Source organism: Protomyctophum bolini (assembly GCF_963924005.1).
Source record: "Protomyctophum bolini genome assembly, chromosome: 18".
Lineage (NCBI taxonomy): Eukaryota > Metazoa > Chordata > Actinopteri > Myctophiformes > Myctophidae > Protomyctophum > Protomyctophum bolini.
In genome coordinates this window covers 10,056,775-10,071,444 of record NC_137879.1, presented here as the reverse complement: position 1 = coordinate 10,071,444, position 14,670 = coordinate 10,056,775, and the positions used below count along the sequence as shown (strand labels likewise).

At 42.1% G+C, this 14,670-nt stretch overlaps 1 protein-coding gene across 2 annotated transcripts in view; it reads right to left on the bottom strand.

The window, feature by feature from the left end:
- Positions 1–3,977: 3,977 nt before the first annotated feature.
- The window catches only part of LOC308333392 (paired box protein Pax-2a), a gene marked incomplete at both ends in the record, with an annotated part of 34,055 nt that continues 23,362 nt past the window's right edge, over positions 3,978–14,670 (bottom strand). For both annotated transcript variants that reach the window (XM_080789777.1, XM_080789778.1), the window contains 3 exons: positions 3,978–4,054; positions 4,688–4,774; positions 6,633–6,734. In XM_080789777.1, the coding sequence (XP_080645903.1) occupies positions 3,978–4,054; positions 4,688–4,774; positions 6,633–6,734 (266 nt within the window). The remainder of the gene's footprint in view (positions 4,055–4,687; positions 4,775–6,632; positions 6,735–14,670) is intronic.

Genomic DNA, 14,670 nt, shown 5'->3' with positions numbered 1-14,670 from the left:
TATATATAATATATTTTTTAAAATAGCAGATCGATAGGGTTAAAGTATTTAACTGATTTTGATACTATATATGAACTAATTTAGCTGGGGACCGACTGGAACCCCCTCAATGATCCCTGGGGGTCCCCGGACCCACACTGAACTAATGTGCAGCAAAGATGGGTTTACAATGACATGACTTGGATAAATTCACCTCAGTCTTTGCCCACCCCGAGAATGATAACTGTAACGTTAACCATCAACGATAATGAAGATGTGAGCATCCACACTGTTGAATGATGAACAAAGTTCCGTAAACATGTTGACTATGACTTGTATGTTGAATGTGTCTCTCTGTAAATTGGCTGTCTGTATGTGTCTTATTGTTTGTTCAACAAATCGCCCTGATAGCAATCCCAATCCTAATCGTTCTCCACTGTCGTTGACCTTATAGTTGTGGTGTGGACTGTGGACTGTGGCCATCCACTTAGAATTAGAGATGTGCCGCCCGCTATACCATTCCTTCCTTCCCATCATTGATTGCGATACCCATAACTTGCGTATCGGTCGATACCGAATGTTGATCTGATACAGAGTAATTTATACAAATCTAGAACCGTGGTTCTCAAAGTTGGGTCCAGGGATTATCTGGGTTCCTCGAGGGGTTCCAAAAGGACCCTTACAGTTCTGTAACTCTGAGTGTACAAATGGAACCAAATGATGGACCCATAAGGGTCCATATGGGTCCTTGAAAGTAAAAGGTAAAGTGCAGCTCTATAAGTTAGTCAAATTATAAGGTAAATACTGCAGTAAGAGTATAAAACAGTCCACTGAACCAACCAAACATGACTGTAAATGTAATATCACCATGTCATTATTACGTGGTATCGGAATGGCATAGACTGCAGGCATACTCGCAGATCGATACAGGGCAGGCAGATACATATTTTTAAGTTAATACAGTAGTTGTGTTTTTTTATGTGTGGGTGCTGGGGCCATGATATTCATCCATAAGTGTATTGCTTTACCTTTCCCTCTGTTTTGTAGTCAATTCCTGGTAACAAAAACCTCAAACAACTTGACGCTTAATTGATGGTCCATAATCAGAAAGTCATGCGCTCCGTTTACTTAAAAGATTTCAGACACTTTATTATTGTACAAGTGAGACGAGTATAATGAAAGTGATAATGCACATGAACAAGAAAGACATTTTTCTTTTTGTATTTACAGAGAAGTGTCTTCACATCACACACACGCACACACGCATGTACACGCGCATGCGCACGCAGGCTCTCTCACACACACACACACACACACACACACACACACACACACACACACACACACACACACACACACACACACACACACACACACGCACACACAGAATCATTCTACAAATGAACAAGTTGTAAATAACATAACATTAAATAAATTCCACCTACCTTTAGGTTTACAGCTTAATATGCATTATGGTGACCACCTCTGCACTGCATAGAATTTATACATACACTTTCATCATGAACAATGTGTGTTTATGCTAATAATACTGCTCTCATGATGCATAAAGGCGGGCTGTAAATTAAATATTAACAAGAACTATAAGTCTTTGGCAAATGCGATTAAAATACATTCACTTGACAGTTGCGGCTCGAGCGCGTTCATCAAATCCATCTTTTTTATGTTATTTCAGACGAAGAAACTTGTGAATGTTCATGATACCTTGGGCCAAAACATGCATGGAAGCTGATTCTGTGAGAAACACATTTTTAGGGCATTAAATGAGATCCAAATTGTCTTTTGAGTGAATTTGAAGCTGATCACGCTATCACCGTATGAAACTAATATACTTTTTAATTTTAATAGGCTCGTTGTTGCTCAGTAGTTAAATGCCAAAGACTTAAGTCAACTTAAAATGGTTCATATGGCCAGTAATATTTTAAGAATAGTGCACGTCAAAGGCAGCATCATTACGAAACTCCCAGGGTTAGACGAAATAATGAACCATTTTTAAAGCATCCGAGTCACACAAAATGGACAATGACAATGAACAGTAGTGGCAACCGATTCTGTAAGTGCCTTTTCAGACCAAGAGTTATGGTTGGTTTCATGATGTTTTCTGTAAAGCAAATTTTAAATCTGCATCATCATCGTCATCATCATTTGCAAAATAACGCTCCAGTGTTAAATAGTGCAAAAATTAACAAAAATAAAATAAAGAAACAGTTTGCCTCATGATCTCTTGTGTCCTGACAAATAAGAATAGTAAATATTAAAACACTAGTCAAGCTGTCTGCAATTCAGTAAGACGTCATTAAGAATTATCAAAAAATGAAATAAAAAAAATATTTTCAAGAATATATTTACTAGTCATATTGAAACCTTGCAAATAGAACACCATGATAATGGCTCCCCTCCCCTCCCCCACCCTCCCCAACCCCTATTTTCAAATCGACAAGTCTGATTTAATTTTAATTTATTTCATTTTCTTTCTTTTTTTTTTTCTTTATACATCTTGATTGTGTATCACAGAGAACATGTTCCTAATCTTCTCATGGCATCGTTGGAAAACGAAAAATAAAAAATAAAACGCAATTGATTTATTCATGCTGAGTGTTTGGTTAGTTATACAAGTGACGCTATGCTCAGATGGATTAGAACAACTTGACCGCAGCAGCAGACAGAGGCAGAGCTCCTGCATGGCCTTCATGGCTGCATCGTAGCGTTGCTAATCCCCTCTCTGTTTGGATCTCACTGCATGGTGGAGTGGAGACTCTCCAGTGGTTCCCAACCATTTCGGGCCGTACGTGACACCCCAAAATGATCAGCAAATTTGAACTGGGGGACACCCCCCACACACACACCCCCGCCCACCCTGATAAGCTTGTCTTGGAATTGTAGGAGCTGAGGCATTGCATTTAGTTTGACTCACAACACCACGCAAACGTGAGGCGATGTGAGCTTGTAGATCGGCTGTTTTCACAAATGTTGCCTCTTTCTTATTATTACTTGACAACTTGGCCAATGGAGATGACCAGTTCTTATAGTGTAGTCTGTTGGTTACTTTTGATGCAGTATAACACTCTTTTTCTTTTCAAGAAAGAGGTCTTAAAAAAGCCTTAAATGGTCACTTCACTGTCATCTGGGGACCACCCCCCAAAACAGTATCATGCGGGGACCCCCCTCCCTGGGGGTCCCGACCCGCAGGTTGAGAACCACTGGAGTAGGGGGGTGACACGATGAAGAATTGAAGGCCACTCACTACATTTAACTGGGGTTTGTGTGGTTAAATGGAACCACACAGTACATTTAACTGGGGTCTGTGTGTGCAAATGGAACACACGGTTTCCACGTCCACTACTACACACCCTCCTGGGTTACATTAAGCGTATAAGCTCAGCTGAGGCCAGCTTCCTCGTTGGTGAGATCCGTCAAAAGGGTAGGAATGTACAGTAGAATATCGATCCATGATGGAACAAAACAAAAAAAAAGCCGTCTCGCAGCTATAATAATACCGTGAAAATAAATGTCCTTGGTCGTTTTGATACATTATTAATTTTTATTTTGTATTTGTAGTTTTTTTTTTTTTCTTTTTTTCTTTATTTATCACCGCAGTTAGTTTTTAAGGGAGTAAAAGTCTTTCAGTGTCTCATAAACATCGAGTCTTGTTTTGTAGATTGAAGAAGAGGTTGGAGGCTTTTTTTTTCCCCCTCCAAAATGTCCCGAACTTTGAGATGAGAGAAGAGAAGTTGGCTGGGGAATCCTGAAACGAGTGTTTTTCTTCATTGTGTGTGTCTGTGTGCACGTGTGAGTGTCTGTGTGTGTGGGTGAGTGTCTGTGTGTGCGTGTGCGCGTGCGCACAGCTTGTGTGCGTGTGTGTGTTGTAGGGTACATTTTACGCGCAGCTGCCCCCAGTGTCCAACAGACCATACACTCCACTGTGGTGGTGGTGGAGACTCAGGCCACGGTCTTGCAGGTTGATTTGGTTTCCATGGTAACTAGTGGCGGTCATAGGCAGTGGCAGCAGTGGGAGGGGCGGAGCCTCTCGATGCGGCACTATAATAATAAGGGGAACCTGAAAGTTAACAGAAGAAGAAGAGCGCAACACATGATGTAACACCGTCAACCAACCTTAAAAAACGCATGTATTTTAAACCATTTTGACCTGAGATCAGATTCTAAAAATGTCTTCTACATCCTGACAGTTTTCTGAAAAAGCTATGTTTCTTTGTCAGTCGTTCTTCGATTTTTCAAAAATAGCAGACCTACTATACAAGCTCGTATCGTGCCACTCGGTGGCGTGCTATGAGCTTGTAGATCTGCTATTTTTCAATAGCTAAAGCAAAAGGGGTTCCCGCCCAAAATGGGTTTTGATCTCAAATTTGGTTTAGGTTTATTCGTTATACTTTATGTCCCATGCAGGGTAGTTGAAAAGAAAAAGAAAAAACATACATGTTATTTCACAATTACTGTTGCTGTCAGGCAGAAACCTTGTGTTTTTCGTAAATGTATGCCTTACTTTAGCATACAATTAACAGTGTCACACGAAAGTAGTGAAAATAGCAGCTCTACCATCTCAGGCTATACTTTAACTATTTCTTTTTTTAAATGTTTTAAAAATAATATAAAAAAGCTATACGGCTTTGGAAATGCATGCATGGTTTCAACCCCCGATAGCAAACGAAATCCTTTTTTAATTCATACTCACTTAGTAATGCTGGGTTACTGAATCGCCACGCTTCGTTGTAGGTCGTGTACTGCGGATGACTGTAGGGGTTCCCCGAAAACTCGCTCCCTGGAAGAAGGAATAAAAACAACAACAAATCAATTAGCATTTCAATGTGTCAAACCATTACCTTTTCACATGCAGTCATTTCTCATCATTCAAACTGGATGCAATTTGAGGGAGAAAATGATAGTCATCTGTGTGAGAGCAGTCGAGCAAGTAATTTATTTCTTTTTCATTTCACTTAAGTTATGCAACACTGAACAATACAGGATGCCACACTAAAGGAGGCTTTCCCCGTCCCCATTTATGGATATCTGGCCATTATTTATGCTACAGTATATTCCAAACCATTCTAATAAATACCTTGTGGCATTAAACAGTTTTCATGCATACATTTTTCACATGGCACAATAAATCCGGCAGTATTTCTTTGGAGAATTTTAATGACCTCAATCTGAACTGGCCCCCCCGATTCCCCGGGTCTAACGTTTTGTATATCTCGGGGAGTTTCATTGCACACAGGGAAGTAACTTGGGCCCTCCATGTCATGGAGCATTGCTGTTGGTTCAACGCCATTCTTTCTTTTATGACACAATAAAGGCTAGATTTTATACGACGCTGTGTGAGAAATAGCTTTGCTTTAACAGTGTTTCGGGCCCCGTCACTAAATCTTAGTGGCTGTGGGTTGGATGAATGGCTTATAACGTACAGTATAACCACTGCCCGAGGGATTGAGGCTCTCATCTTTTGCTCTGTCAACATGAGAACAAATGGAAAACAACAGGAAGTTTAACTACGTCTCACTGTGCACATGATCTCTCTCCGAGAACTGTGCTGGTGTATATCTCAAAGAAATTTATTTTTTTATATATATATATATTCTATACTGTATCTCTCTCTCTCTCTCTCTCTCTCTCTCTCTCTCTGCTAATAGCAAAGCGGTGCTGTATTGTCTGCATTGCATAACACGAGTCGAAATCAGAAAGAACAAAAAGGCGGTGAATTATAGAAGAATCGACAGCATCCGCCCAGATTAGGATTCCCAGTCGTCTTTGTCACGCAGTTCGGCTTAATGATATGCTAACAAGACTCCTCACTTGATTGGTTTTCCCTTTCCACATGGGTTAACCACCTCAAAGTAAAATGCTAAACCGCAGAGTATCCAAAAACAGATCCGTTCCTGCTCGTGTCTGGTAGTGAAACACTAGCCCCGGCCTCCTCCTCGGAGAGATAGCCATTTGAATATTTACCAGGCTCCCATGCCTCTCTTGTCTTTTGACCCTTAACTGTTTGCTGTGAACCTGAACTGCAGGTTAAGTAGTGGGGGGGAAAGGGATATGCTCTGGAGCGCCGGGGCTGGGGAGCCGCTGTTTATCGACGGCCGCTGAGAGTGGCCATGCCGGGGAGATAATGAGCCAATAAGGAAGGAAGGGAAGGTTATAGGAAGGGAAGAAACTCTCCTCTCCCCTGTCTCTGATCACTTATTCCACCTGTCTAATCCAATCATATGCAGGGAGCTAATATAGGCATGTGTGTGCCTCTCACCCTACACAGGTCAATATTCAGTGCCTTCCTGTGTAATTTGGTGCTGAGACTGGGCTTCTGGGTCCTTGCATTTGCTCTTTTTTGAGGGCAATGCCCTGTTAAACACAGATGCATATGAATACACTGCCAAATCCTTAGTGTTATTAACTCTGTTTTAAAATTGACCCCTAAAAAGGTTTGATTTGTCCTCTGTTAAACAATTTACCACTTACGCTAAACCCTATATACTGTACTAAGTAGTAGATTGTGAGCTTCATAGTACGATGAAGTACAGTGTACTTCATCGTACTATGAAGCTCACAATCTTGTAGATCTGCTATTTTCACTGTTTCGAATAATATCAGGATAATGTAGTTAATGAAGTGTTTCTTTCACTCACCAGGAACCATTCCAGCGAGTGTGGAGGAGGGGTAGCTGCCCTGGCCTGTAGGGGGAACATGAGGGGGGTACCCAGGTAAGGTTGTGTTGGCCATGTCCCGACCTAGAGAGACAACACAAAGAACACTTCATTACTACTGTTTTCACCGTTAAAACGTGACAACACCGCCATCACACCTCATCTTATGTGACAGAAAAGAAAGCACATCACGTTAGAGGCGAGCACAACTTTTGTACTGATTAATGCCTTGAAACTAAATAAGACACAGACCTCAAAACGTTAGACAAGATCAAAATCATTCCACCTCTAAAAAAAACAACAACTGACCACTTTAAAGTAATAAAGAAGTCTCCTCGTTGCAACAATCAAATACCATTGTCTAAATATAGCGACCTTTACTGAACTCCATGAGCCTCCTCTCTCTTTCTCCATTAGCTAGGGCAGAGCGCAATTGTAAGGACCAACTACACTGGCCTCTCGAGTGCAGATGCTCCATATTCAGCTCTGTAATTGGGAGTGACGGTTGGGTCCCGTCCCCCCCCCTCCCCCCTCCCCATGCTGCCCCCCGAGCCACTGTGCTTTTTGGGCCACCGCACTCACAGAAGAACCCAATCTGGCCAGCGCCGTGGTCCACGAGGCCCCCGCGTACATTGTCAGCGAAGAGGGCCACTCGCGCTCAAAGGGGGGAAATTATCTCCCAATGGAGCTTTAATGAGGGAAGCTGGTGGGCATAATACCGCGTATAACGCCACGAGACATAGTGCGGCGGAGTGGCATCTGCACTTATCTGCTGTTTATTGGGTTTTATATAAACAATGAATGTTCACTAGATACAGTACATGCAGGCAAGTAAAGCAAAGCAGCGTTTATGTGCTTCCTCCGCAAGCCGCGAGCCAAAACGAGACATTCTGAGACGAATAACGATGCGAAAGTGATTTTGTATGCCTTTTTTTTTTGTGTGTTTATTGAAAACTGGGAGTAGTTTTGTAGTGACAGAATGGCCCAGAGGACAGAGGGGCCTTGGCTTGGCTAAATGGTTTGCCGTCCCCCAGACAGCCAGTGTTTTTCCCTGCCAGAATGTGTATATGAGCAACGAAACGCTTTGAACGCTGTCAACCGATAATCACTGTTATGTTCTTATCAAGACCATGCAATGGAGGCAATATGGCCATTTCCACATGCTGCCTATACCGCGAGTAGTAAAAATGTCTTCTACATCCTGACAGTTTTCTGAAAAAGCTATGTTTCTATGTCGATTTTTCAAAAATAGCGAGACCTACAAGCTCGTAGCGCGCCACTTGGTGGCACACTATGAGCTTGTAGATCTGCTATTTTTCAATAGCTAAAACATAACATAATGCTAACACCAAAAGGGGTTCCAGCCCCAAAATGGGTTAAATGGCCGGTTAAGACTGATATGAGGTTAGGGGAATTACGTGGCCGGTTAAGACTGAGGTTAGGGTTAGGGGTTAGATTTAGGGTTACAGTTAGTAACAGTTGGACGGCGCGACCAACACCACTTCGGACAAGGGCTGACAACAACATCAGTATGTGGTTAATGTCCATACTGGCTTCATTGCATGGTGTTGATTAGGACTCTCATCTGATTAAATCATCTGATAACATCTGAAGCCGCTATAGAGCAAGGCACGAATGATACTTGCACGGGCAAATAAATGTATCATGCTAACTAATAAACAATAGTGCCGCCAATTAGTATTGCTCACGAGTGAAGAAGCAGTGGTCAAATGGCTTTTTCCTTACATGATATCTAATTAACTCCCTATACGTATACATTGTCATACAATGAATGGGATCAGGAGTAATCGGATGCAAAATGTAGGAACCAGAATCTGTTCCATCACATTTGGAACTGATTCTCTGAGCGTGTACAAATGGAACTAAACGTAAGAATCCAAATTGACCGTAACGGATCTCTTTGGAATCGTTAAGGGAGACGCAATGTTAAGGAATCCTAAAGAACCCCAACCCTAAAAACAAATAGCAAAAATATTTGGGGGGGGGGGTGACAATGTTCACCTATGATGACCCAAAATAGGGAACGCCATGCAGGTCTTAAGTGTTTTTCATTGCATTGAGGGGGAAGTCATGGCACGTTTGCGTTAATGTTAGTACCTGCTGGTATAAAGGCTGGCCAACATATTGGCTGCTGCGAGGCCCTACGGGGGCCGGTAGGGTATGAAAAGGAGCACGGGGCCTCTAGTGAAAGGGCAGGGTGGTGGCAGGCCTGGATGTCCACCAGGGAGGAGGAGGAGGTGGGTGTGAAAGGAGCCATGGAAGCCTCATACGGCACCTGATTAATGCAGGACGGGGATGGATGAGTGAACGCTTCTGCCAGGATGGAGGAGAGAGATAGGACAACACACGCACACAATATGAGAGAGTGACATGGGGGGGCATTGCACAAGATCACACAAGCGTGCCCGGTGCACGCGCACACGCAGACATGCACGCACACTCACTAACACGCATGAACATTCACTCATATGTGCAAGCGGCGCAAATAATAAAATCAAGATATGAGCGATAAAATGTCTTATCTTGTGTTCATTTGAAAATGGGAATGATTCATAAACCGATTAGGGACTTTTTGGCATTTGACTATATTTGAACGCGCCGGCGATGTTCGCCGCCGCATTTGTGTTTGAACACGGTTAAAGTGCTTAAAGACTGAAGGGCTCCGCTGTGTGCTAAGAGCTTTACAGAGAAGAGTGAGGTCATGGCAGACCATTCATTTATAATAAGAATTAGTTAGCCACAAGCCAGTGCACCTCAGTCAAAGAGAGCTGTGGGAGCACTGTGGGTGGGGGGTCTAGCCGGGTTGGAGGGGGATTGTGAATGAGCGTGTGTGTGTGTGTGTGTGTGTGTGTGTGTGTGTGTGTGTGTGTGTGGGCGCACGCGCTCCCACTGTTCTGTATGTGCATGCCACACACACAACAGTGGGAGCTTTTGTGTTGGTGCAATAACACGCATCTGTCCAATTTGTCATACATTATTGTGGCAGCAGCCACACCAGCCACTTATTTCCCAAATATTGGCAACCAGAGTTTAAATATAAGCTCATACTGTATATTAATGCCAAGCCTTTGTCTGACAATCGACTCCAAATATCTCACTTCTTCTGAAAATACATTTAAAATAGCCGATCAGCTATTTTCACTATCGTAAGTAAATTATAGCGATATAGCAAGAAAGCTAAGAAGACAGCAAAATGTTAAACTTTCCAAGCTATTCATCTTTAGGAGCAATACTATAATCCAACAACAACAACAAAATCACAGTTTTATTCATTGCGTACAGCTAATGGTAACGTACTACAAAGGCCAACAATTGCTGCTGCTGTTAAAGTCTCATAGGCGGGTGTTCTGAAAACATACATGTATGGTGAAGCTACAAAGCTGTTCCAACAATGCTGTTATATCCGAACTTACAGGGAATTTCCACTACAAAGCAACGTGAAATGAATGTATACCAGATCAAGACATAACTTAAAGGTAGTGCAAGTGATTTTCTTTGGTTAAAATAAGCATTATTATAAAACAGCTGTATATTCTGATTGTACTCAGAATATACAGGTCAGGATACCATTGTGTCCAATAAGGATAGAGAACTCATTCAGGATACAGATTAGACAAGTTAAATTGTAAGTGATAACACAAAGAAATGAACAGACAAAATTGGAACTGGGACAAATGACAAAATGACATACCCTCCTTATAGAGGGTATGTGCATGCATGAAGTGAGTGGCAAATCGAGTGACAAAGTGAGTTTAACGTTGTGTAATGCAATCAGATAGGACATTTCTGTTTGGATGTATGGGCTGTCAAGTCCAGAAAGTAGTTTTTTGACACACGCATAACTTCCGGGTATGATAATGATGTAATTCATTCATTCATTAGCTGGAATGTCGTCACTTACTGTATCTGAACATGTATGTTATGTTTATTAAACAGCTGGATCAATGGGGGGAGACTCCTGTTACTAAACGCAATGATTACTATCCGAAAATAGTGCTTTAAACTTTTAAGAAAAGGTTTTGTTTCAACCAAAACATATCACTTACCCTAACATTAACTGTCCCTACTATAACTACTACTACTACTGCGATTACAAGACAGACACACTGGAGAAACTAACAGTTTGATTATGGTCCTTTGATCACATTACCACAGGATTTGAGCTGAGGTCATTTTACTCTCTATGTAAGCAGCTATGCAAGTACATACAGTATGTGTGAGTGTACCTCTCACTGTGATCATGGTAGGATGTAAAACACAGAACATGATGTACTGAAATGGAGGATACAAACATTGGATTGTTCTTTTGCCTGAACAATCCTGTAGGCCTATGGGTGATTTTACAACAAGGTTTCTCCAAGGCTTGTACAGTACTTGGTGATATGGCATGATATCCCTGTTCCAATCTGGGTGCATTCATGAGAAATACAGCAGATTCACAGTGGTTTTGTTTTCCACAATAAATAGTAAGCACACATACTACCCATCTCCAACCCTTTGCATATGAGAGTACTAAACAATGACACAGTAATACTCTCTCTTGTCCAATCAGTAGTCTGATACCTTTTGGGATCGCCAAAGCTTGCTGGAACCTCAAAGGAGGTGTTACAAACAAAATAAAGTGTTTTTTCTTAATGGTAGAGAAAAAACGCAAAGGCTAGTCATGTTATGCCATGTCAATGTCACGCAGTGGAAAGGCACCATTAAACTCCCCATCAAGATCACATTTTGAAAACCAACATGATATACAAATCACAGTCAGAATATTTGCCATCGATGCTTTTTACACTTCTTAGTCCAACTTAGACAGCAAATTTGGGTCCGTTCATTGCTATTTGTGTTCAATTAACGCTGGGAACGTTACTGTGTACACTACAGTTGTATATGATTGCCAGGCCTGTCTGTTGCTTTATGTCCCCTTTAAAGCCCCTCTTTGAGAGAGGCACCAGTTGAAAGGACTCTCTGTATAGCCAATGATAGCCTCATTAGCTGCATCCTAGCCATTGTTGTTTTACAACAGAGATGTGTGCCCGGATTCTCATTAAGAGACGGACTTCTTTATAATGTCTGCTTCAGCCGACAGTCCCCTTAGATTCAACGCCAGAAAATCAAGCTATTTATTTTCCTCTGCCCTCTTTTTCTCCCTTCCAACACAGATCAATGCAAATATTTTTGTTTTTGTTTTGTCGGGCTGTTCCAAAAAAAGCCTGTTTTGCCCACATGATCCCTAGCATCCCTATTCTGGGGTGAACATTCCACAAAAATAGCTGATCTGCTGCAATTTTCTGCGAAGAGATTTGGAGTACAGGGAAAGGGTGGGGGGGGGGGGGGGTGGAGTGGGGCGGGGGGAGGCCTAGATTCCTGTCAAATAGGGTTTAAAGTTAATCACGTTGATTCTTGATTGCTGTTTACAGTAAGTGGTTAATGAGAGATGGCATTGGTTTGTAGCAGGATCTATTGAGATAAGAACACAGTTTCATTCTTTCAGTTGAGTTTGTGGTGGAATTTTATTCCACTGTTTATTTGCTTGAAATGACTTGTTCTACAATGCAGTACGAGACCCTAACCCTAGTCCATTGACAGCGACAATTTACTATAAACAATTTCCAACTGTGAACAAACCAAACACAATGTACAGAAAGGAGTCGCTGCCTATTCTTTCCCAGATCTCCACTTGTACCGAGTGACGAGAAGAATGTCGCTTCAACTGGGGAACATTTCACCCTGGAAGAAACTAGTCCTGTCATCGTGCGATTATGTCTTTGAAAGGCACAGATGCGCGAGTTGTGTATCTCAAACCACAACAACATGACAAACAGCTACCCCGCGATGTACGGCCCTTCCAGCATTCATATCGGCTTGATTTCTTAAAACACAAACAGGAAAACCGAGTGACCTTCTTTTTATTTGGCACAGGAACAAAGTCATTTGTGAATGACTCTTTTGCTTGCGAGAGTATTAAATTTACCATGACAGGGACACCTTCGTGTTTGCTACAACAACAACCGGAAATCTTTGACCTCCATTTTCTAGGCTATATGCAGAATGGAGCAATTTATCACCAGCCAAAAATCTCTGCACCCTAATTAATTACAACTAAGTAAAGAATGTTTGGAGAGCCAAATTGCTTTAATTCCCCGAACACCGGCTGAAAGTCATTCATTATCAAATGTGTGCTCAAAGGTTAGTTTGCTTTTGTGAAGACGAAATAAGCATTAATTTCGGAGCCCAGGCCCGAAGTTCCCCTGTGGGAGGAGAGGCGAGCGGTTTGTCATCGGGGCCACACATCACTGACAGCAGGTTCGCCGTCTGATCGTTGCTCGCTGCTCACTGGACAACGGCAAAGTCTTTGTGCTTTGCTGTCACAAAGTTCACGCGGGGAGCGCTCACTCGGCTTCTTTAATTGAAATGGAAAGTTTAAAGAGTTCAAATGACGGCCCTCGGCAGCCCACAACTTTTTGTTTCTAATGAGCGCAAGCACGGGACGGATGGAGACCAAAGCGAGTCCACACGGAGCACCTGCTTAGGCCATTGAAGAGGAGAGGAGTGTCATTGACTCGGGGACAAGAGGGCTTGAGAGTCTCCCGTTAACAGGCTCAGCAGGGAATAGGTTTAAACGGGTCCTCAGGAGGAGAGAGGTGTAAAACTCCCACTGAGTGCTCAGGGGAATTGGCTCTGTGTTCAAAGGCGGCTCGGAAGTCTTGAAGCCCTGCACCAAGCGTCGGTGGGCTGAGTAATTTCAGGATATATATTATACCGACGGCTACTTTGTTATAAAATGGTGGACAATTGCCCGTATCGAAGCCATCTCCTCACTTATTTTTCAAGATACACAAAAAAGTTCAGTTCAGCTCCTCCTTCCACTATTCATGAATTCACCCAAGGCTCAGCCGATATGAATTTTAAGTAGTTTCAATGAGCAAGAATAAGAAGCACCTGAGATGAAATCCATCTCTCGGAGGGGAATTCATCAAAGAAATTACTTCCCATATCAACAATAGAAATTACCTAACAATATGCAATTGTCCCATCCACATATTCATGGAACCCTTTGGTGTTTTTATGAGTTAATAGGGACTATTTAGTGGGTAATACCATATTAATGTGGAGGAGAGAGAGGGAGAGAGAGAGAAAAAGAATGTTTTAATGGAAGTGGCTTCTTGCCCCTGAATTTCGATGATGTGCACAATGCCCTTAAATCCCTTTCTTATTGGAGCCTGATTTGCAGGTACTTTTGAGCCCTAATAGGATAAAGCAGAGAACACAAAAGATTTCTATCTCTCAAGCCTTTCAGTTCACTGAGAATTCGGATGTCTGGCAACGAGCACGCTTATGAATCATTCATTTTTAATAGATTATGCAAATTCCGGGACATAAAATCAACAAGATCAATAACTGCAGGCTTTTTAATTGGTGTTAGAAAGCATTTTAAGGATGAACGTAATCTCCAGTTCTTTCCCCCGTAAAGACACAATTAATTTGAAATTGGATCTCGGCCTAAATGCTTGCAAGATAATTTACTACTTTTTCTTTTCCTTTTTTTGTACAGCTAAAACGAAATCCTCATGCAGCCAGCCAGGCTTATCGCTGGCAAGTAAACTGTAACACTCAGCCATCAGAGACCACACACCTGAGTATCACCTCTTATCCACACTCCCACGGAGGCAAAAAACCACACTAACTAACCACCGTAGAAAGTCAAAGTGCTGCTTGTTCCATTAGGCTGACCTCTCATGTGTTGTTTCTTTGTCTCCAGCGACATGGGACATGTACTATAGGATTAGAGAGAAACCAATATAATAATTCTCATACATAATATAGGTGTTACATCGAAATATGCATGAATTTGTGTTACAGTATGCCTAATTTTACGCGTTTGGGGGGGGTGTAGACTCGCACACAACAAAACGGATGATCCAAAAATGCTCCCGAGCTCGTCGATGGTGCTATTTTCGGTAGTGGCGACAAAGTCAGGCGTTGTTTGTGTGTCAAACTATTC